The 25200-nt window shown below is 36.7% G+C and overlaps 1 protein-coding gene across 1 annotated transcript; it reads left to right on the forward strand.

Annotated features, from left to right (window-relative positions):
* The first annotated feature begins 1624 nt into the window (after positions 1-1624).
* ackr3b (atypical chemokine receptor 3b) lies at positions 1625-6735 on the forward strand. Its single transcript, XM_081380352.1, has 2 exons — positions 1625-1782; positions 4875-6735. The coding sequence occupies exon 2, from the start codon at positions 4921-4923 to the stop codon at positions 6004-6006; it is 1086 nt and encodes a 361-aa protein (XP_081236478.1). The 5' UTR covers positions 1625-1782; positions 4875-4920; the 3' UTR covers positions 6007-6735.
* The last annotated feature ends 18465 nt before the right edge of the window (positions 6736-25200 follow it).

The following is a 25200-nucleotide window of genomic DNA, read 5'->3' on the forward strand; positions in this document are numbered from 1 at the left end:
TACTTGCAGTTGATAGCAGTTTGTTAATAAAACTGTCAACAATGAGGTTGTCAAGAAATTTTATTATATTTTTGTTTTAATAGACACCCCATAAGCATTCTAATCCAAAACCAGTGTTCTTTTGTGAAAACCTTTCCTTTCCAGACACAAAAAAACAGAGTCTAATGAAACCTTAATAAGATGGAAAGACCATTTTAACAATCTTTAATTTGGAACATGTCTCAGTTTACCAGCCTACGCCCCTAACTAAAACCAAATGTCTTTCTACTGCTGATGGTTTCCACCCTGCATGGTCAGAATCTTCAAACAGAGAGCATTGACCTATCAATTGTTATTGAGTCGAGTGTGAAGTTGCTTTTAATGTGGAAACTGTTATGCTTGAAAGTGTATTTCCCCATTCCAGGGGTGGCTCCACAAATTATGTGTATTGTTCAGGTGTTCCGACTGATTTCATATGTTTACATGCATAAGCAAGCACATTGATCCATCTCCGTCCAAATTATTATCGCAATCAAAAAATAATGCTGGCAAAGTCTTTACACTTTCCGTGTTGTGATTACAGTTGCATTCATCTGGCTTATCTCTTTTCCAGGAAGTCAAATTATGTTTAGCAGTTGGACCAATGCACTATTAGTGTTTATGCTTCTACGATCAAATGCATCACTTCACTCCATACCCCTGAACAATTTATCTCATCAAGATTTCATTGATATTGTTAAGCATGCTTAATTTCAGTTTCCACTTTTCCAAGCCACATACAATAGGGACTGGCCATTATCCAGAAAATATAAAGCTAAACAGAGGCCAGCTGAAGATTCAGAACAGGTGAGCTTCCTCATGTCTAAATTTAGCAAACTGCTTGGAAGTCTTTGAGGGATTGCCAAGAGGATGCAAAAAGAATGGAACACAGGAAAAACAACAAAACAACATTCACCTGCTACTACTTACAGCATGGTGCAAGCTACATTTTATAAAAGACCTTACCCTGAAGCAAAACGTAAAAATCAAACGTTTAAAATTAAATTAAAAATTAAATCAATTTTATATGACTTATAGGGCACTAGTCCTTTTACCGGTAATATGATAGCCTATAATAATTGTATTATAATAGCTAATTTATAATTGGTCATTAGCTAACAAACCATAGCTAATGCTTAACAGATCAGTTGGTACATTCCAATTTGAATATAGGCTATTAGGCTATTCTATACGATATTTTAAACTCTTTGAATGGAATGATAAGATGATATGTTATAGCAATATAGAATTGTCACAGCATTAATGATAGGTGTAAAGTGGTAGGCTACCTTGAATAGTGCAAAGAATGTTTATACAAAAATCTTGAGAATATATTACACGAAGTAGCCTACATTTCAGCCTGTGAAACTGTGGAAGTCCTCAATGAAACTTTCGCATGGATAGGCTTCTTTGATTTCTCTAAACAACTCTCGTGCGAAAACAAAACACAAAGGCGTATTTTTATATTCGAACAGTCTTTTTTGTTTATATCACTGTTTAAAATGGGAGTGGAAATCCGATGTGTCGCACGTCCGCCATTCACATTGTTGTTGGACAGAAACTTGAAGTGATTCACTTTTCCGATAGCGTTCGGTAGGCGTTGCTCGCAGCACTATATATCAGCAAGTGCAGTCAGAGCGCAGAGGGACAATCACGCCATCCTCTCGTACGGATAACCACAAGACTTTAACATTTTCTCCAGAATCTCGATACCAAAGTTCTACGTTTAAAAATCTAGGAGCACCAAATCAGACCACAAGGATTGTAAGTTCATTTGTACGTCTTGTTTGTGTGTGCACGTGTTTGTGTGAGAGATTTTAGTTTTTAAATGCAGCCTTTTCCATAACCTACTCGTACCGGACCATGATACACTTTAAACTAATTTGAGGTGTTACAAGATATCAGTTTTAAATGCGGTCTTAAAACCTCAAGTAACTTTCTCTAATTCTACACTTAGAAAGTTAAGGTAGCCGACTTAAAAATATCTATCTTAACAAATTTACCGAGCCCGAAACTCTCAGATGGTGGCGTGGATTAGAAGTGTCCAATCCCGCGGATTTGTCACTGTAAGGCTACCAACGTGAAATCCGATTATATTTAGGATAATGTAACAAACAAATTAATGCTGTTTTAGAATAAATGCACATTTTAAGAGTAGAATATGCATTATTGTGTCTACAGGGTCAGGTAAAGTGACTCTTTTTGTTTCTCATCTCTTTCGAGACGCTTTCGGTCTTTTTTGTTTTCTGGAGCTAGAATCAGTTCCTGTGAATCCATTAATTTAATGAAATATTTTTTTTTAAATTTGTGACCAAAGGGTTTAAATAATGCAGTATTTAGCTACTTAAACTGAAACTCTCCCATTCTGAAAATGTTGACTCAGGCTTCTTACATTATTTTAGTTAGCATTATTCTGTCTATTTATGAACAGAAACATATTAATATTTAAACATATTTCTGTTTTTTATTCAGTCCACACTTACAGTAGGCTACTCGTTATGTAATGTGGGACTAATTTATTTCAATTCCCATGGTATAGTTTCCTTCCAGTTTCATGATCAGCATGTTTTCAAGGGATTTGTTTTACTCCTTGTATTGTTGTTACATTTTCCCTGCACTCACATTCAGTACAGTGAAGATTTCATTCTTTAATGACTGATAATTCCCTTATTTCATGCTTGCAGAACACTTTGGAGTGAAACAATACTGAGTTTCAAGGGAACTTTAAGACTTAGAGAGAGAGAGAGAGAGAGAGAGAGAGAGAGAGAGAGAGAGAGAGAGAGAGAGAGAGAGAGAGAGAGAGAGAGAGAGAGAGAAAGGGAAGGGGAAGGAGGGGGCTGCACGGAGAGTCGCTGTGTCCGCACAGCTAAGTCTTTGTGCGGGCAAGTGTGCTTGATGCCTGGGGCCGTGAGATCAGGTGAGGGGGCCGCTGTGTTTGAGCAGTGTAAACGCAACAGTTTTACAACAAGGCTGGGGGACATGATGGTAGTGCTTGGGGCCGTCTGTAATGGACCATCACATTTTATGGCACCTGATTTTTTCAATTGCACCTGGTAAATCAGGTCAGAGGTTTACGCTGCCCTCTCTGTCTCCCTAGTCTAATGATGTCAGAGTGGAAAGCTGTAAAATAAGTCTTTGTTTTGGAGGCGATTGAGGATCTTGCAGTAAGGATCACAGGATGCATTAAGAGCAGCTGTGTCTCTTCTCATATTTCTTTTAATGAAATTAAGGTCAGGCGCTAACCGTGTTCAGAGGTCAGAACCGTGGGTTGATTTGGAATGAAAATAAACAAGCCTAAACTCATTCTATCACTTGATGGTTCTTTAGCAAAACACAAGTTTATAGTTGTATCTTTTTTTTTATGCCAGGCCAATTGTAAACAGATATTTTGTTTAATATTTTCCATCTTTACTTAATACATGTGAAAGAGCATAACTGTGTTTATCATTTCTGCTTCACTGCACAAAGTTTTAGTTTTAAAAAGCATGCTTAAGTGTGCCAGTGTTTTTTTTTTTCTATTCTGCAAACCCTGGGGGTTGAAGATCAAAACTGTGTGATTAGAGATGTGTGTACATCTGTGTTTGAGAATGTGTAAATGGTAAAAACTTTGACACAGCGCCAGTCTGGTGGTTCTCTGTTCTCTTTAGCTTTTGTCAGTTCAAAGCCTGGCATCCAGTCCTCAAGCTGAGCATATCATTTTGAGAAAAGAACCTTTCACCCCTCTGTGCCGCAGAGGGAGCAGCAGCCGCCCATCCTCCCCTCTGTCTATGACTTATCTCACTTCTAACAGGCATTAGTCTCTCTCTGATGCCTTCAGGAGAGTTACACTCTGCTCTCTATCATTGTGCTCACTCGTCTGGCCTGTTGGTTGTGCTGAACTTTTTTGTAGATTTTAATGCCTCCCATTTGCCATGGATAACTACTTAGCTTTTCATTAGGTCACTGCATGACAACTGAGGTCTGCCAGTAAGCTTTTGCTCAACCGTCTGAGTATTGCTGCCAGGCATTTAGTCCTTATGTTCAGCAAAGGAGTACAGCTTAGTCTTTGATCACTGAATCACATTTGCTTTTTTGTCAGTCTAGTCTGATATTATTACAATTAATACAATGAAGTAACACTAAAACAAAGCAGATGTTCAGATGTGCAGATGTTCATGACTGTATGTTTAAGGTCAATACATTTCTTAAATATCAGAAAATTTGACCTTTTTAAGACAAGACAAGGGTGGATCATATTGTACAATGTCATGTGGTGCGACTCCCCAAAAAGAGAATATTTGTGAATAAGATATCCCTAATATTTGATCTAAAAAAACTTTACACTGAGAATTATATTTAGAACAGTTTTTGAAAATAATGATTAAGATGTGTACAATTACATGTATTCAAGGTGAAAGAAAAATGTTATTACCTTTTGCTTGATGGTTGCACTACATTACATTTTTAGTCAGTAAATTGAAAGTTTTCATGAATAAGCACATTTCTAAGAATTTGGAACATATTTTAAATATATATTTTCCTTTTATTAAATGTGGACACCCTTATTTGACTCATTGTCTCGTCCCTCTTTGATTTTGTGACCATTTAAATTTATTCTTAAATTAAGCGCAATCCAGTAAGCCTGGGAAATAAACCCATGCACTGAATTATTTAGGAAAAAAAAAATCCTCTTAAACAGTACAAGGTCCTGCTCTCTGACAAGGGATCCTGGTGTGTTCGACATGTTTCAGATTATGCGTGTTTTATAAATAAACGTTCTTTGTTTTACATTTTTCTGTCCCTCTGAGTTTAATTGGTCCCATTCGTGTTTTTTTTTCTGTCTACGTGTCATAACAGTGGCTCTCTTTTTGTTTCAGGTCAGCCGTTGCGTCCCAATAGCGGCAATAACAAAGACGTGGCAAGATGAGTGTGAACGTGAATGACTTCAATGACATTTTGGATGCACTGGGCGACCTAAACTTCTCAATTGACGATAATGTCTCCCACGTGGAAGTGTGTCACAGCACCTTCAGCCAGAAGGCATTGCTCTACGCCCTCTCTGTGCTCTACATCTTCCTCTTCATCATCGGCCTCGCCGCCAATGCCCTGGTGGTGTGGGTGAACGTGCGATCTGAGAGGAAACGTTACGAGACTCACCTGTATATCCTCAACCTAGCCATCGCTGACCTCTGCGTAGTGGCCACTCTTCCGGTCTCCATTAGTTCTCTGCTTCAACTCGGCCACTGGCCTTTTGGTGATGCCATGTGCAAAATTACACACCTGATCTTCAGTGTCAACCTTTTTAGCAGTATCTTTTTCCTTACATGCATGAGTGTGGATCGCTATCTGTCTGTGAAACTTTTTGGAGACGGTCCCAGTCAGAGGAAGAGAAGGACCAGACAGCTAATCTGTGTGGGCGTTTGGCTGCTGGCACTCTTTGCCGCCCTCCCCGAAACATACTTTCTTCAGGCTGAGAAATCCAGGTATTCAGACAGCATCGTATGTAAGTCTGTTTTCCCAGCAGACACCACTAAGGAGTGGACAGTTGGCATCCAAATGAGTTTCTTCATGCTCGGCTTTGCCATTCCCTTCCCTATAATTGCTGTGTTCTACGTCCTCTTGGCCGGTACCATCCAACCCACAGCTGACCAGGAACGTCGCATCAGCCGTCGCCTCGTCTTCACCTACATTGTGGTCTTTCTAGTGTGTTGGGTGCCCTACCATGGAGCTCTACTGCTTGACACGCTAGCCTTTCTCAATGTGCTGCCCTTCAACTGCACTCTAGAGAACGCTCTCTATGCAGCACTGCATCTCACCCAGTGGTTCTCCCTCCTTCACTGCTGCTTGAACCCCATCATCTACAACTTCATCAACAAGAACTACCGCTACGACCTCATGAAAGCCTTCATCTTCAAGTACTCTACCAAAACTGGCCTTGCTAGGCTCATCGATGCCTCGCATGTGTCTGAGACTGAATACTCCGCTGTGGAGAACCAGGGACCATTATGAACGTTCTATGATGGTGTTGATCAACACCAGCTCTGCATAGCTCAGAGATAAACAGGGAACCGTCATGTAAATCTCTCTGTACTTTGAGTTCTTGAGGCATAGCAAAAGTTGAGGTTTTGTAAAATAGTGGAACAACTTTGTACACATACAGTTTGCTTAATCTTTATAAACAGATGAATGTTTATGCTTTTTGTACATTATTATTACAGTTATAAATGTATTGAGAAAGCACTTGTATTGATTTGATTTGTAAGCGTATTAGCCTTGTAAGTCTAGCTAGGCTTTTGTGTCAGTGAAATTGGAGGAAAAGGTCCCTCCCTGTCCTGGAGCCACAGAGAGACTCATATAATCCGTTCTCCACTTATCAGTGGCTTTCGTACATCTGCCGGAAAGACTAAAGATCACATTTTCATACACAATGTGTAATGTACAGTTATGTCTGGTAAAATGGAGGAGGATGTTGAAAACCAACACATTTGAGTGGAGAGAAGCAAGTCCAAATCAAGATTAGATGTAGCTATTGTAAACTGATGTTATGCTGTTTGCTATGCTTGTGGGAAATGATACACTTTTTTTTTACATATAAGTTGTACATTTCAAGAGTAATGCTAGCTGCATTTGTAAATGTTTTGTAAATAAAATTATATTTATATACTCAGTGTGTATGTTCAGTGTTTTGTAATATTGTCTGACAAAAATGTGCCGTTGAAATAAAAGATATATAAATATTTTGGAATTCTCTTGAATAATTTTGTTTTGTTTGATTACAAATGAATCCATAAGCACTCACTAGTTAAGCATTAGCTTAATAATTATTTTATGTCTTGTATCTTTTGAGAACAAGTGTTACTTGTATGCAAGATCATTAACATGTTACAACGTTTTATTTACATTATTTAATACATTAGATATCATGAACTAACAATAAACTTGTTTACAGCATTTGTTAATTTAGGTTGATGTTCATAATACATCAACTAATGTTAATTTATACAAATTTAAATGTTATAAATGTATTAGTAATACATTTTTTACTTATAATGTATTATGATTTTGAAGATTAATGAACATTAGTTAATATATTATGAACAGACATCAAATTAACCAATATTAGGATCATGGATTATTTCATAATACATGACGCATCAATTCATTTTAATGAATTAAACCTTACTAGAAAGTCGTATCAAATCATAATATTTGATGTAGTTGTATGAATTTCTAAAGTAAACCATATGCATTTATAATTTTTATTTAATTTAGAACTACATTCAGACCTACACATGATCAAAGTAAAGATGTTGAGTATTTACAACTGACCATATGGCTTATATTGCCATGATGAACAGACATTACTCATTGAGCCTGTGGGCATGGTTCATATGTACGGTTGCGTATGCGTTCATATGTGCGAGTGTGTGTACTTAAATCTCCAGGGGGGTCTGGCTCGTTCTGTATCTTCAGTGAGTTCAGCTCAGAGAGAAGGGAAGTTTGTTTAATCCATACCAACTGTTTCAGGAGCCCGTTTTCTCTGCTTCGCCTTTGTAGTTCTGAAGAAGTTCCAGGTGTTTGTTTCAAATATAGCCTACCCTGTGTAATTCCCTGTGACTGGGTTTCTAGACAGTGCAAATTAGAGAAGGCATTATTATTCTTCCCTTGGAAAGTCCTCAGAAAATGACAAGGCTTATTCTCTCCCATAAAACAAATGAAATGAAGCACCGATTTATGATTTTCACAAAACCTTTAATGTTTTGGAAGAAGAATAACATAACTTGGGAATCCCCTGCATCAAAATAAATAATGTATCATAACCTGACATGTGTATGCGCTCAAGTCTGTGATTTGAGCAGTATTGCTTAATAAATGTAATGAAAACAAGGAAGGGTCTTGGTGCAGACACATTTTTCTGGTCCAGACTTATTTCAGAATCCCACGTATCTCACTTGAAGGTTTAACTGTTATCACAAAATGATCTAAAAGATTTCTAGTGAGTTTTTCTCCTGTTGTCCGTGCTACAAAAACGTTTTAATGGCATGTTAAATTAGTATGACATTAATCTCATAATGCTATGAATTCTTCAAATTTTGAGTTTATTTTAAAAATAAAATCAATAATTCTTTATTCCTAAAATCTTTATGATATTATTATTTTAATGACACACTACGCCTTCAGCCTATCCAGACTACATTTATCAATTGCTTTAAACTTGGGTAAGATAAGGATTCTGTTCTTTTGTACAGTCAAACTCTGTTGCTATCTGGACTTGCTGAGTGATACAGGAGAACACCTCTCCAAAGGTCAGACTAATTGAGAATGTGTATGTTTTTCTGTCAATACTGTGATTTATCACATGAGATATTCCCTAAGCTCCTCTTAATCAGAGAAAGGTGGCAATGGTAACACTTTGCCAAAGAGAATGGCACAAGTGAGACAGAGAGAGAGAGAGTGATACAGAGAGCCCTGAGAATCAGACAATAGAGTCGCTTTCGGTGGATCAGTTTACAGTTAGAGAGAAAGTGAAGACTGAAAGGTCATTAGCACTCTAAGGTCATTAATAAACCCTGCTGGGAACCACCCTGTGAGAGAAGCTAATGGGCCATTCAACCACTACACTGTGTTTGGCCTGTAACGCTGCACTGACTCTCGCTTCAATCCTATTGTTTGGTAATGAGACCACAAGTTCAATTTCACATGGTTTGTGTGCAGGCCGAGCTTTTGCTGATTGGGCCGAGATGCCGAACCAATCAAAGTTGAGAGACAGGGGGAGATGGAGAGGACAGATTAATCTGGAAGGATACGGGCAAAAGCGGATATGGAGGTCCACGTAATTTTCAGTCCTTGCTGAAAAGAGAAGGGTTGTTTTGGCAGAAGAACAATGATGGGAAGAAATTCATTACAATGAATTATTTTTCTCTGGGCATCAGATACACTTACAGCAACATACAATAAAGGAGATGACGCACAAGTTCCTTTGCTTGGTTATTTATACAAAATTTGCATGCAACCACAGTATCAGTTACTATGTAGTTTCACTCTGTTTATGAACTGTGGAGAAGGAGGATTAAAAAGAAAATGGAATAAAGAGAAATCGAATATGAGACATGAAAAAAGAGCCAGACACTATTCCCCCCTAGGGTTTTTAAGCAGTGGATGTGGAAACAAATGAAAGTCATTTCTCTTCCCTAACAGTTTTAACCATCCGCTACACTGATTTCCCCAGTAGAAAAATGTTAATGTCTTGAAAATGAACATTACAGAAAAGGTGCGGTAACATTTACTATTGCTCAGCGAAGTTTTGCTAGCAAAATACAGTCATTCCAATAAGAATCTGTGCGATTGTGTGATCGTGTGAGGCAAAACGTGTTTCCCCATATAGATTTCCCTCATTTTCTATTTGGCCAAGTAAATTCACCACGCTGACCAACAAAAAGCTGCTTGTTTTGAAACCTATTGACAATTGACAATGGACCTTTTTTTTGCCTGTGAAATGTCACTGAAATTTGTGACCACACCTTAAAGAGAACCTATTATGCCCTTGATTTGGTTTTTGGGGGTCTACTGGAATAGGATTTCATGCTTGAATGTTAAAAAAAAGTTCACATATAGTACATTATTGCAGCACCTCTTCACAGTAGTCTGTCTGTAAATCTCTGTTTAGTTCCAGTCTCTATGAAGCCCCTCCTTCTGAAAAGAACAATGTTCTCTGATTGGTCGGCTGGACCAGTGTGTTGTGATTGGTCTACCGCTTCGAGCGTGTTTTTAGAAATGTTACAACCAGGTCTCGTCCCCTTTTTTTCTATGCATTGGGTGGGAATTATTCAAATGAGGAATATTGTAACATTTACATTCCCGGGAAGAAAACTCAAGACTGCAGTCGAGCGTTTTCAGGTAGTTCAGAAACAATGCTTACTGATATAGAGAGTAACTCCCTTTGAGTGTTCTTTATACTTTGTAACTTTGCAGACCTTTTTCATGCTCAAACTGCAAAATTACATGCTAAAGAAAGTTGAATATGTAAAAAAGCATAATAGGACCCATTTAAGGAATGTAGAAAACTCCTGACTTCTGGATGTTGACATAAGAATTTCTTCACACATACTGTCTAATATGCACTGATGATCTCATTTTTGAAAACAGAATACAAATTTGACCCAGCAGCTGAACAGCAACATAAAACATGATCAGACATTCATTTATGGTTCATTTATGTCACAATTCTGCACTTAACCATTTCCTCTGAATTACTCAGCATTCACAATACTAAAGAATATAAGCAGCAGGCTTTGAGCACTGAGACTGTTCTCTGAGTATGTGCCTAGATGTATAAAAGGAAAGCCGGGGCTGCTCATGTCGCTGACAGACGTGTGGGTGGAGTCTGAGTTTGAGTGAAAGGCAGGGGCACTGCTGTTGTTTTGTGGAGAAAAAGAGTTCACAGGAGACCCGTAGCATGTGGCTTGAGCCTTTGGCAGAAAAAAACATGGTTGAATTTTAGCATGAGGAAAAGGACTTACTCTGGCCTCCAAGACACGGTTCATTTGTGTTCTGAAAGCTCAAGACATAGTCTGAGATTTTTTCTGTCTTCGCATGGTTTAAATGCAGCCACGGATTTCATTCATATTGAAATGATCCTACAATGTATGATACAATGGGCAGTAAATCCACCATTGCACACCCAAACAGCCACTCACAACCAAGGATAAGATATGGACAGCTAAAAACATAAATGCATACTATATTTGTGAACTTGAGGGGAAGTGAGTTCATTTTTCCATGAAAAATGACCTTGAGACAAGCTGGTTAAAACTAATTGGAAAAAGTGGCTCAGAAAAATTAGCTCAGTGAAAAGCTCTCATCATTTGTTTGCAGATGCAACCTAGTTTGATATTTTGTATCTAATGCAATGCAATTCAGACTTAAATGTCCAAAAGTGTCTAAAGGGGGGCCACTGTATAGAACATGAGAATGGTTGGTATTATATTTCCGGTTACAGTTTGCAATAAGCTTCTACGTTAACATTAGTTAATGAATAGTTATCACCATATAATAATGAACCATACTTTTAAAGCATTTATTATCTTTGTTATTGTTTGTTATTATCTACATATATTACATGTTTTAAGATTTTAAGTATTATAAGTGAACATGAATTAATCAATAAACTTTAATGAGCAATAGTATATAACTTATCATTAATGTAGATTGTTGTCCATTGTTAATTCATCATTCATGTTAATTCAAATTTAACATGTGAAGGTTTTTCTGATGAATATCATGTATTAGAACTTCTCATGATACCCAACAGACCTTATCCTTTTTTTTTGCATTCTTCTTAATACAATCATACATTACGTCAGAGAGAGGATTCACTGGTAATGCTGAAAAGCTCACGTATTAACTTGGAACTATTCATCGCCCAAACTTTACACACATCCTCATCCGTAAATAACACTCTGGCCAACTGTCAAACCCTCAGATTTCTGCTTTCACAAGCATCACAGTTATTTAAAGAGACAGGTTTAAAGTTCATATGATACTACTTATACTATTGTGTCCTTCCTGGTCTCTTACTCACTAACTGAACACTCAGTATCTTAAAGGACAAACTGTTTCAAGACAGAAAGAAAAATAGGTGAAAGTTTCATACTCAATGACGCATGTAACACATTTAGTTTCTTACATATCCTTTTACAACGCTCTCTCTTGTTCAGTGTCACACAGCATTAAGGAAACATTACACCGCCAAATCTCCTATAAGGCCAGTTAAACTGGCTTATTCAGGTTCAACGGTTCTTCATTGGCATGCCACCTTTCTTAAAATCTTCTCTTACTATTCTAGCCCTCATTGTAAGAGGGGGGGATGGGGGCTTTTGTCTCGATTCCACTTTGTTATCTCGGATTGTTTGTGTCCCATCAGGTTTAACTGCAGCTCAGGCTGGCTTATCAGCATTTGGGTATGGTGAGACTCATGTTTAGAGCAGCGGGCAATTGTGATTCCATTGTGGCTGTCCAGCCTCTGCCAAGTGTGCAGGATTGTATGCAATGCCATTGAGAATCGCTCTATAATGCTTCGCTAACTCACTGGCACACTGAGAGGCAGCGTGGTAAGGGGACAGAGAGAGAAACAGTGTGAAAAGTGTGGGCACATTCAATACAAAACAGCATGGCATGTGAATTAAGAACAGGGTTTTGCTGTTATTGCAGACTGCTTAGCAAAACTTGATAAGTGCACAGGAAATGGCCACAAAAATGCTAAAGGCCCCGATATAATCACGGCAAAGTTCTTTTTCATTCTTCATTTAGCAATAAAAAAAAAGTTACAAAGAATACCTTTGAAGTGGTATACTGCTAGCGAACATCCCGACATCCCCATGCTGCTTGAAGCGGTATATGAATATGTAATTATACGTGCACTTTCCTCTCAATAACTAAATAAACACACAACGAAATTGACAGTGGTGAGAAAACAGTTGTTAAGAAAGTATCTGATCATAGTATATTGCTTAAAGCATTTCTGCAGTATTAAAGGAACACTCCGACTTTTTGAGACTTTAGCTTATTCACAGTATCCCCCAGAGTTAGATAAGTCCATACATACCTTTTTCATTTCTGTGCATTGAAGCACCCACCACTAGCCTAGCTTAGCGCAAAGACTGGATGTAAATGGATAAGGTAGCATACTAATCCCAATAAGTGACAAAATAATGCAAACATTTTCCTATTTACATGTTGTGATCTGTATAGTCACAGCGTGTACAAATAACAAGGCTATATGAGACAGAGACCATTTTTAATCGTATAAATACTGGGAACTATATTCTCACTAGGCGTAGGAGCACAGCTACTTGTGCGGAGTGATTAGCGCAGCACAAGAGACGCCCTGTGGTGAGGAGCAGAGAGTTCGCTCAGAGTTGGAGTAATAGAGTCAGCAATTACTAGATAGTAAATTTATAGTTTACAATCATGGGTGTTCGCTGTATCTTGTCTTACAGCTTCCAAAGTTTGTAACTCCTCGTCTGTGTATTCTTTGATACCCAGTAAAATTCCTCTGACAATTCCTCAAAGTCAGCCATGATCACGAGTCACGTTCGCTACTAGCTAGTCACGTTTGTTTTGTTTACGGAACCATCAACAGGGCGTCTCGTGTGCTGAGCTAATCACTCCGCCCAAGTAGCCACTCCGCCCAAGTAGCTGTGCTCCTATGCCTAGTGAGAATATAGTTCCCAGTATTTATACGATTAAAAATGGTCTCTGTCTCATATATCCTTGTTATTTGTACACGCTGTGACTATACAGATCACAACATGTAAATAGGAAAATGTTTGCATTATTTTGTCACTTATTGGGATTAGTATGCTACCTTATCCATTTACATCCAGTCTTTGTGCTAAGCTAGGCTAGCGGTGGGTGTGTCAAATAACACTTACAGAACGCACAGAAATGAAAAAGGTATGTATGGACTTATCTAACTCTGGGGGATACTGTGAATAAGCTAAAGTCCCAAAAAGTCGGAGTGTTCCTTTAAACATGAAAAAAGTGTCAGTGTCGCTTCCTATTAGAATTACAACTCTTCTACTATAAAGCAGCTCTCCAGTGTCATATCTTACCTCCACATACTGGACAGAAGATTTAATGAACTGGAGAGCATTTCCATGTCAAAGAAAGTGGAGCTTCAAAGAACACCTATTACATAAACGCCATCGACCAATGGTATTAGGTGTTTACCAGACTTTTCTGGAAAGTTCGCTTTGCCAAGCTGTTTTGAACTCTAAAAAAAACTCCAAACAAAGTTTGTTTTGGCCTGATTTTGTTACAACGTACTGTATAACGCAATTAACGTCCACCAGTTCATTCTATGATTTAGCTTGAAGTATATCATGGCTTAATGCTAATCAGTAAGCCTTTATGAGCAATTAGTATTCTAAAATGTTTAAATAAATGATTTGTCTGTGTGATCTATTTACAAAACGATAAAATTAACATTTCATTCCATTTCCACATCTAACACTGTAGCTAGATGCATGCTAACCTTAAAGGGATAGTTCACCCAAAAATGAAAACAGAAAAATAGAAAAATTAAAAAAATTCTGTCATCATTTACTTATCCTCATGTTGTTCCAACTCTGTATGAATTTCTGTCTTCTGCTGAACACAAAAGAAGATATTTTGAAGACTATGGGTATAACCAAACAGTTCCATAGTATGGAATTTTTTTTATTTGGAAGTCAATGGGCCCCATCAACTGTTTTCTGCTTCCTTTCTCGACAATCTTCACTGAAGGTGAGTAAATGATGACAATTCTTTTTAAGCCTGCTAGCTTACCACAACATTCTTGCTATGCTAATGAATGCATTTACGGATGGACTGTTGAACCTGGTAATGAGTGACCTTGTACTAGAGACAGGACCTGCAGACTGATTCTCTAAGGAGTCTGCACCTCAGATCAGGTGTAAGAAATCTGTTGCCCCAAGCAATCTGTGGACATTCAACACCAAATCCCAGCACCTGGACATATCATTTTCTCTCTTTCCTCCACTCTCGATCTTGGTTTCTATTTTTTCCCTGTTCTTCTCATGTTTAAGCTCTGCCTACAGCTATGAAATGCCGCAATATCCCATCACATTCTGAAGCCCTGTTTCATTTTTAAAAGACTATCATTGACCTTTGGGATCCCACATAAAGCTTCTTGTGTTAACTTTGCATTTCAAGATTGGTATATATGTGATTTCTTATGCAAATATGACCAATGTATGTTGTAATATGAATCATAATCATGCAGTTATTGTTTTGTGTTCCCAAATTTTGTGGCACCAGTGTTGTTTTACTATTATTTATATACTATTATTGTATTTTTTAATATTTTGAATTAGCCTTTATTATGTTTTCAGTTTTCATTGGCATTTTAGTTTAAGTGTCAGTAATTTTGCTATGTGCTTTCGTCATTTTAGTCATTTTTCTAACTTATTCTTTTTTTTTCAGTTTTAGTCATTTTAGTACTTCAACATTTTTAGGTTTAAATTTTTCATCAAATATTTATATTTTATTTTATTTTAGCTTCAATTAGCCTACTGAAAATCATTTGTAATAATTTTAGAGTCAGCTTTAATTAACAATAACATCACTGTGTAGCACACGTTCACATGAGTGTTATTGTTAACAAAAACAAAAATGAAATCTAAAACAAAAACTAAATGAAAACATTTTTGTTAATTAGCACTTAAAAAAGGATAGATGCTACGTCCCAATTCGCATACTATCCATCCTAAACAGTATTCAAATTTAAAATTAGTGTGTCCCAAATCATAGTATGTTGAAAGATACCCGGATGGTCTACTTTTTCCCGTTAGAATTTGAAGTGCAAATGCATGCACACTCTAATTGCTAATATTGCCCACAACCCATTGTGAGTTGGATGAGGATTCGATTAGAACTACAAACACTAAGGGGTTTAAGTGATTAATAATCAGTATTAATCGAAAAGATATTTATTCAATTTTATCCAAATTATATTTAATCTGCAACAGTATTGTGAACTTTTGTAAAAATGCGTTTGGTCATTAACTTTTAAATGCATCATTATGCAAACTGCAAACACACAAGGAGAGTCTCTGCACGGAAGGCCTACGATTGGCAGATCGACATGCTATTATATTTCTCTCTGAAACAAGAGGAAATTTTATTTAATTTAATGAGGAGGATTTTAACTGTGACAAGATGATTGACATGGCAGTTTAAATGGTGACAGGATTTTTATTCTGGTGTCACCATTGTCCTGTGCATTGGGTTACCAGTACCAAGTCCAAGCCTATTCATTTACACCCAGAATGTAATACCAAATTTAGCATTTTAATCAACAGTACATTTTTTGTTAACCTTTTACCACATGTCTTGGAGTATCGCAATAATATCGTATTGTGAGTTCAGTATCGTGATATGTATCAAATCGTGACATGAGGGTATCGTTTCACCCCTATGACGAAGTAGTAGTCTACTGTATGTCCCAAAGCGTGCCTACTATTCTGCTACACGCTCAAAAGTATGTACCTTTTCTTTACAAACACAGCAGGGCATAGTATAAGTGGGCGAATTGGGACACAGTGAGAGTGAAATCTGACAGACACTAAACTAAACTGAAAGAACAAATTAGAAATAATCTCTTAAATTAAAACTATTATATTATCAAGATTTGTTGTGGTCTTGAATGTGCTCTGCAGGCTTGTAATGGAGAAACGCACTGGGATCTAAAAGGAAACAGTTAATCACACCAATGGCATAAAGGTATAAGTGAAAAGTGTGCTTGCATAAAATGCATTCCCACAAGAACTCAGTAGAACAACATTTGTTTAAACTGAATTCTGGGGTAATTCAAACAACTCCAGCCAGTTGGCACAATCTTGAAAGCTATTATTGCTTGAAGGTATGTAAGTCAGCTACGCTCATTCAAATCAATTGAAATTGCTTGAATAGGTTATTAAAATAACTAAATGCCAAAGCACAAACACATGCCATGTGCTATATGTTTTGCTTTAGAGTTGTTTTTACAGTATTGGCTGACACATTCAGAGTAATGATGATTTACGTGATTGATGTGTTCCTTAAAACTCTACGGGAAAACCCTCACTTTCCGCAAAAACTGAGCTCAAATGCAAAGTGTGTTCTTTCAAAAGACGAATGAATGCAAGACCTTCAGTGTACAGACCTCACCTGAGTGCTGAGAGACGGGTGGACTAACCTGGGAGGTCTGTGGTCAGGCCCAGGCTGGGTTTACTAAAGGCAGGTGTTGGATTAGTGAGGCAGGGAGCCCACACATTCCTTCGCAAGAGACGCTGAGGGTCAACTTTAAGACATGCTCCACAGCACACAAACGGCCCCATCCTCCATCCTACACACGGAGACCCAGACTAAACGACTCCGTGGCACTGGGGTGAGAGCACATACACGTGCTCTCATGCACACACACACACACACACACACACACACACACACACACACACACACACACACACACACACACACACACACACACACACGCACGCACGCATACACAAACGCACACACACACACACACACACACACACACACACTTCGAGAGACAGAGCAGGGCAGAAAAAGAAACTGAGGGAGAAGACACTGTATTTCTTTTCACTGTCTGTTTTATTTGCTCAACGAAGCACAAATAAATAGCTATGTCAAAGCACATTCCATGAGTTTTTATTTGTCAGTCAAGCTCTCAGTCTTTGTACTACCACAAAATAAGACTGCAAATAATCAGGTGATGTGATCAATGATATACTGTATGTTGTAATACGAATGATAATCTACATGGACTTTTTGTTTTGTGTTCTTGTTGCCTCATTGGCACATAAATTGTGTTGCATCAATGTTATTTTAGTATTATTTGCAATTATAGTATTTTATTTTATTTTTTTTAGTATGTATTTTGAATTAGTCTTTACTTTTGTTAAAAATATTTATTGCTCAGTTGCTTTTCCTAAGCTCATGAAACTTATTTGTGATTCTTATGCATCAACAGTGTCTCTGTTCAGTGCCTAAAATTCCTTAGGAGAAATAAAAGTAGAGACAAATGAGACCTGAGAAATATCTGAGAGAAATTGAGTCAAAATTGAGAATGCAGTGGAAGAAACATAGAACATCTCTTTATTGTCTTGCTGTAATCTATTTCAAGATTTCATAATATTTTATTGCTCAGAGGTTGCTCTGTCTAAGCTCAGGAGACTTCTTATTTTAGTATCAACAGTGTTTCAGATGTTTCTCCTAAAATTCCTTAGGAGAAATAAAAGTAGAGACAAATGAGACGAGATATACTGTATCTGAGAGAAAATGTGTCAAAACTGAGAATGTTGTGGAAAAAACAGAAACTATCTCTATTGTCTTGCTGTAATCCCTTTCAAGAGGAACATTTTGACATTTTTAAAGTTGACAAAACTGAGACCGTCCAAAATGAGAATGGGCTGTGATAGACATGGGAGGTCTCTTAATTGTCTTCCTGTAATCTCTTTAAAGACTATAAGAGGTTGCTCTTTCATTTATTCTTTCTTTCTTTTTTTAATTACAAATCAAAATCAAAAACGAAACTTCTATCTCAAATGTTTCTCCTAGACAGAAATGAGGTTATATTAACATCAAATGGAGACTTTAGCTTGAGTCTCCTGCTTCTCACACTGGTCTCCTATCTAACACTCTCACAATGGTCTCCTTTAAAGTTGTATAAGAGACCTCTACAACATCACACACTGTGCACATATTTTTCTCCTAAAGACTCTGGTGATTTCACATTTGTCACCTCTAAAGTTTCAGGATAGACCTCAACAACATAACATACTGTTTAGATTTTTCTTCTGAAGACTCTAGCAAAGTCTCTAGCAAAAGCATACTGAGATACTTCCAGCTCAATCTGTTCGTTAGGAATGGTTGCGTGTGGAGTGAGGGGTTGGCTGGCGGTTTTTCTCTTTTAAACCCTTAAAGAGTTTCTGTATCTTGGGGGATACAGTCATTTAACAGGCTGTAGGGGGAAGGGTCATGGGGGGAGGGGCATTATGTGGTTGCAGTTGATGAGAAACACTGATTGGGTGATGGGTCATGTAATCAGGTCATGTGACTTTATGCCAACATTCCAAACATTTGTATCAAAATCCAAAATGGCAGCATACGTGGACAAAGACACTGGCCATGAGGTAAGTGTTTTTATATTTTTCACGATTATGATATTTAGAGTGATTTTGTTTTAGAAAATAGTTTTTTAAGGATAGTTTTACATGTTCTAGTGGATATTTTTAAAATAATCTTCTCACAACTTTGATTATCAGGCATTGAATGCCTGTATCCTGGGGGATACATTGCCCATATAAGGGTATTTAACAGGGCTGATCACTCACAGATATTCTTATGTTTTGAGGCCTGTTCTCTACAGATATTGTCATCCTGTCAGTGAAAAGCCGATGCAGGATGTGCCAGGATGGGAGAACATCCATCATGTGTCAGAAGTGCAAAGTGAGGCTTTGCCTGGTCACTGGACAAAATGCTCGCAACTGTTTTCTCAGCTTCCATTGCCCATAGAATATATCTGGTGTGGGGCACCACAGGGAAGATGGTAGAATTAAAAAAACAAAACAGGAAAAAGGTGTTTTAAAAATCGGCACATGAACTGTTTAAAAAGTTATGAAATGTTAAATGTATATCCTACATAGGCTATGCATCTTGGGAGAAAAAGTTAAGTTTTTTCCAATTTTTCTAATGTTGTATGGATAACATGAAAAAATGTAGCTAATTAATTGTTCATTAAATGTTTTAAAATTTGTCATATGAACTATAATAAAAAAGAATACATTGCAAAATGTTACCCTAAATGGGCAATGTATCTCGTGAGATACAGAGCGCAACTTAGAAAATAAAGGTCATATTTTGGAAAAAATGCATGAACTGTGTCATTTTAGTCTAGATACATACAAAAATAGCAATGAATCATTTTTCCATCAAATTTATTTATGCTTGCCCCTTTAAGGGTTAAACTCAGTTTCATCAGGCTTGGCATGTGCGGTGGCAGGAACACATCTATCAGGGTAGAAAGGAGTGCAGTGGGAGGCGAAATCAGGTTCTCTCTTGCTCTTTCCGTGATGGATAAGGAAGAGTTTTAAAAGGAATCCACAATCCTAACATCACCTTCGTCACTATTATTATTAAACAAGTTTATTATGGCTAAGGAGTTTTGCACTCAGACATCTGTTCCATACATAAGGCCTTTTAATAGTTACAAAGTTCAGTCTGAGATTAAACGAGGGTATGTACCGGTCAAAAGTTTGGAATAATTCAGAATTTAAAAAAAAAAAGTATCTTATGCTGACCAATGCTGCATTTATTTAACCAAAAGTACAGCAATATTGTGAAATATTATTACAATTTAAAGGAAGATCTATTTGAATGTATTTTATGAATACATTTAGGTTAAATATAACCTATATATTTTAATATTTTATATTTTAATATATATTTTATTATTTTATTCGATCCTTCAGAAAACATTCTAATATGCTCATTTGGTGCTCAGTTATGATCAATAATTATTGGTGCTCAATTATAATTATCAATGTTAAAAACGGCTGCCTAATTTTTTAGTGGTAACAGTGAACTTTTTTCAGGATTGATGAATAAAAAGTTCAGAAGTATTGATTTGAAATATAAATCTTTTGTAACATTATACATGTCTTTAATGTAAATTTTGATCAATTAATGCATATTTGCTAAATAAAAGTATTAATAAAAAAAATCTTAAACTTTTTAATGGTAGAGTATTACGGTTTACGTAAAAAGATTAAGCGGCAAAAAAATGTTTTTGAACATTGATAATAAGTAATGTTTCTTAAGGACCAAATCAGCATATTATAATGATTTCTGAAGGATAATGTGACACTGAAGACTGGAGTAATGATGCTGAAAATGTAGCTTTGCCATCACAGGAATAAATTGCATTTTAAAATATATTAAAATAAAAAACGGTACTTTAAAATTTTGCAATATTATTTTTTGCACTGTTGATCAAATACATACAGACTTGGTGAGCATAAAATCTTTCAAACACCTAAAAAAAAATCTATACTAAACATGACTCTCTTTTGTCGGAAAGCAACATATTTGAAGAGTGTCTGTAGATAAGAATGTCAGTAAGAATGTCAACATTTGCAATCCTATATAGAGTTGCATTGAAAAGGACTGAATTGAGACCCAGACACTCCACAAAATGCTATTATCTGAAAATCCTTCTCTATATAGTTACTTCTCAATACAATTATCATATTTCACCCTGCAGTCAGATGTGTGGTATGCTTGACACTGTTACTAAGGGAAACTGGTTAAATAGACTGAACGGCCTACACCCTACAGGGCATTTTATTGGTGGCCTGTAATATAAGAGCAAATGGAGCCTTTGAGGAGAAGGCAATGAGACTTGTTTATTCAGTGGAGTCTTTTCAGGAGGCCACAGATGGCCATAAAGCAAGAAAGAAGAGAGAAGTGCTCTCATCACCTGCTGCAGTGTTATTTTGTGTGTGAGTGAGTGTAAAGGAGAGAGAAAGAAAGACAGATATACGGGAGAGAGAGAGAGAACGGTTCTACTCTGAATATATACAGTTATTGATGGCTATTAAACATGACACAAGCTGGCAGAAAAGCTGAGAGAGAATAATTAGAGAAAATAAATTAAAGACATGTGCAGGAGACAGAAAACGAGAAAGAAAAGGAAGCAAATGAGAACTGAAATTAAGAGAGAACTGAGAAAAACAAAGAAATGTGTCGATCAAAACCAGCTTGTAAATTGAAAAAATTGGGGAGACGCAGAGAGACAGAAACATTGAGATAAAGAAACCAAGTGAAAGAGAGAGCAGGGGACAACTAAAATGTGTGACAGAAAGAGAGTGATGTATGGGGGTCTGAAACACGTCACTCCACACTCCTCTTGTTCGGGGAAGCTCAATACATCAGGATTTAACCTCAGGCCTCCCCTTTTGTGGGCTGCTGTCAAACAGAGACAAATATGCAAACATGATATGAGCCCACTGATACTGTCACCGCCTAACAAATAAGTCTTTCACCAACCCGGCTGCATGTTGACAGAGCACCGCTGAGATGTTCACATTTCCTGCAGTCTGGGGATACGACAAAAGCCTTCTGTTAATCAAGGATCATTTGTGATCACAGTGCCAGACAAGAAGTATCTATCTATCTATCTATCTATCTATCTATCTATCTATCTATCTATCTATCTATCTATCTATCTATCTATCTATCTATCTATCTATCTATCTATCTATCTATCTATCTATCTATCTATCTGTCTGTCTGTCTGTCTGTCTGTCTGTCTGTCTGTCTGTCTGTCTGTCTGTCTGTCTGTCTGTCTGTCTGTCTGTCTGTCTGTCTGTCTGTCTGTCTGTCTGTCTGTCTGTCTGTCTATCTATCTATCTATCTATCTTATAAAATTATTTTAGTCTATTACACTCGCCAAACATGCAGTTCTTTCATCAAAACTACAGTAAAACAGTAATATTGTGAAATATTTTTACAATTTAAAACATCTGCAATCTATTTTAATATATTTTTTTTTTTACAAATGTTATGTATTTCTGTGATGGCAAAGCTGTATTTTCAGCAGCCATTACTCCAGTCTTCAGTGTCACATGATCCATCAGAATCATGACACGTATTGTAATATGCTGATTTGATGCTCAAGTAACATTTCTTGGTAAAACTTTACTATAAGGTTTCATTGACATTAGTTAACATGAACTAATAATAAACTGCATGTCTACAGCATTTATTAATCTTTGTTAATGTTAATTTCAGCATTTACTAATACATTATTAAAATAAAAAGTTATTGTTAACATTAGTTAATGCATTGTGAAGTAACATGAACAAACAATGACCAGCTGTATTTTTTTATTAACTAATGTTAACAAATATGTACAAATACAGTAACAAATGTATTTCTCATGGTTAGTTCATGTTAGTTAATACATTAACTAATGTTATTGTAAAGTGTTACCCATTTCTTATTATCACAGTTGAAAATGGTTGTGCTGTATAATATTTTTTCGTGGAAAATGTGATATATTTTATCAGGACTCTTTAATTCTAAAGAACAGCATTTATTTGAAATAGAATTTGTGTAACAATGTAAATGTCTTTACTATCCCTTATGATAAATTTAATACATCTTTGCTGAAAAGTATTAACTTAAAAAAATGTTTTGAACAGTGCATACATTATTTTTGGACTGTTCTTTTTTCTGGGCGGAAGCAAAGACAGACCAGCAGGATTTCTCCCTTCTTTTCTCCATACCAACCGTAAGAATCCACTGAATCATTCTCAAATGAGTGAGCAATACTTCACTAAATCTCTTCAGTGGTGAAGCCCTGCCAAAACATCCAACGCTTGATTAGCTCTTTTCCTTACTTCTCCCTCATACCCCACAGCACAAATTCATTACTTATGTTCACAATCTAAATATATCACTACATCTCTGCTGTTAGATGGAGCTGGATTGGATTTGATTATAATAGCCTACCATACCCCTCTTTTGGCAGCAGTCTGCGGTCCATTGAGAGGGAGATCAAAGGTGCCTGGTAGCCAGAGCCAAAAAAGTGCCAGATAGTGAGGAGAGGGAGGCCCCATACTTAATCTCATACACTGAGGGAAAGTGACCTGCATTCGCTTTTCCTCTGAACCTTCCATACATGTTCGCATGGGGTTTGCCACAGGGAGATTGGTGGGCATTGTGTTCTGACTGCTGAGAAACAGAGAGCTCCTTCACCACTCTTCTGCAAGTCATCACAATCCACTCTGACTTTCTCTCATGTCTTCTAAATGCTGGAAAATGAACTGTGAGGCACCCGGCCTCCGCTTCCACTCGAATGCTGTGAAAGAGCCTTGAACAAGATCAAAAGTCTGAACTTCGGTCATTCCCACTGCTGTAACCACAATGAATTTACAGCTGTCTCTTTACCACACAATCCTTTGAAGGACAGGTATACTCTCAAGAGGCTCTCGAACATGTGGGCGAAGTGGTTGTTTCATGACATATGACTTAAACCATGAAAACACTGTGACTCATTGGAACAGGTTCAAATGTGATGAACTGAGACATGACATGTTAACATAAGGGAAAATCATTAAAGCGCAAAAGCTTCTGGATCAAATGGCTGTGATTCTGACGATGACATGTTGACATGAATGAAATATTTTCCACTGCAGGAACGACTTCCTTGAATTGTGTTACAGTTATACAATTAAGTGAAACACACAGTTCTCCACAGAACCCTGACCCAGGGCAACCTAAAGCAATTTAACATATAGTCGGCCAAAAGAAGTGCATTAGGCAAACGGATATATAAAACATTTAAAGAAATTCAAGACTGTGTTTTGATTGCAATGGAACTTCAGACCACAACATATATTGACCTTGGCAATCTCTCTAGATATTTATGGAGTAAATTGCTCTTTAAGATTAAAATGCACAGACAGTTTATTGGTCTAAACGATTTCATTTAAAAAAAAAAATCCCACAGTATTTATTGCACAGCGGACTCCAGCCTGGATATAATCATCTTTCTTTCTGAACCGGGAATAATCGAGTGAACAAAAAGTTCTGACATGGGTGTACTGTAACACCTACAGTTAAGATGTAAATGCAAAGTAAAAATGAAAGTCAGGCAAGCACCAATCCAGATGTAAAGTAATCTAGACATGTTATTTGGGTCTTACATGGTGAAGTCATACATTCATTCAGTCTAGTTACGAATAGAGCCAATATGGGCAATTAGTTTGCCATTACAAATTCAATCAACTGATTCATTCACTTTCACATAGAAACCAGAAACCATAATTCCTTAAAATACATATACAATACAATATACATATAATACTGTATTATTTGCCACTCCGAGTGGTTTTATCTTCTTATGACCATACATTATATAATGACATAAAAATGCCCATGTTAAATAAATGTTGATCATTTATTGTATAAAACACCCCCCCCCAAAAAAATCAAAAAATCAAACTCATTCTATATTGAACTGAATTAAATAGACCGTCAAGTGTCATTTATGTAAATCTTTTTTTTTTTTCAGATTCAGATATACTGAACCGATAAGCACATATTACAGTAAATGAATAATACTATTTTGTAGTATTTTTATATTGTAGTATTTTATTTAAGACATTATCCCAGACACTTACGGCTTCACTTCCTCAAGTGACAAAACATTTTGTGTGGACAACTTGTGTAACTTGTGAAATATGTTTTTATTTTATATTTTGCACAATGCCCCTTATATATGAAAGATAACACATATGTTATAACTTATGTGGGAAATTGGTGCTGATGTAATAAGTGTTTTCCAATTTTAATATCTTTAATTTAATTTCTAATCTTATCTGCAAAAACTGTTTTGTGTACTGGTCTGGGAACAGAAAGTTCGTGGATCAAATTACAGATGTGGCAGAGATTGGTGCTACCCTAATAACTACATTCCTCAATGACAATGAATTTATCTCTCAAGTTCATTATTTTGGTCCAACGTTCAAGTCAACCAGGAAAGTGCTTCCGTCAGCTCTGAATTTATGAGAGAAAGAATTGTAGAATATCTTACAGTTCAATGAATGTAGGTTTTCTGCACTTCATTAA

This window comes from Scardinius erythrophthalmus (assembly GCF_964197995.2).
Source record: "Scardinius erythrophthalmus genome assembly, chromosome: 12".
NCBI lineage: Eukaryota > Metazoa > Chordata > Actinopteri > Cypriniformes > Leuciscidae > Scardinius > Scardinius erythrophthalmus.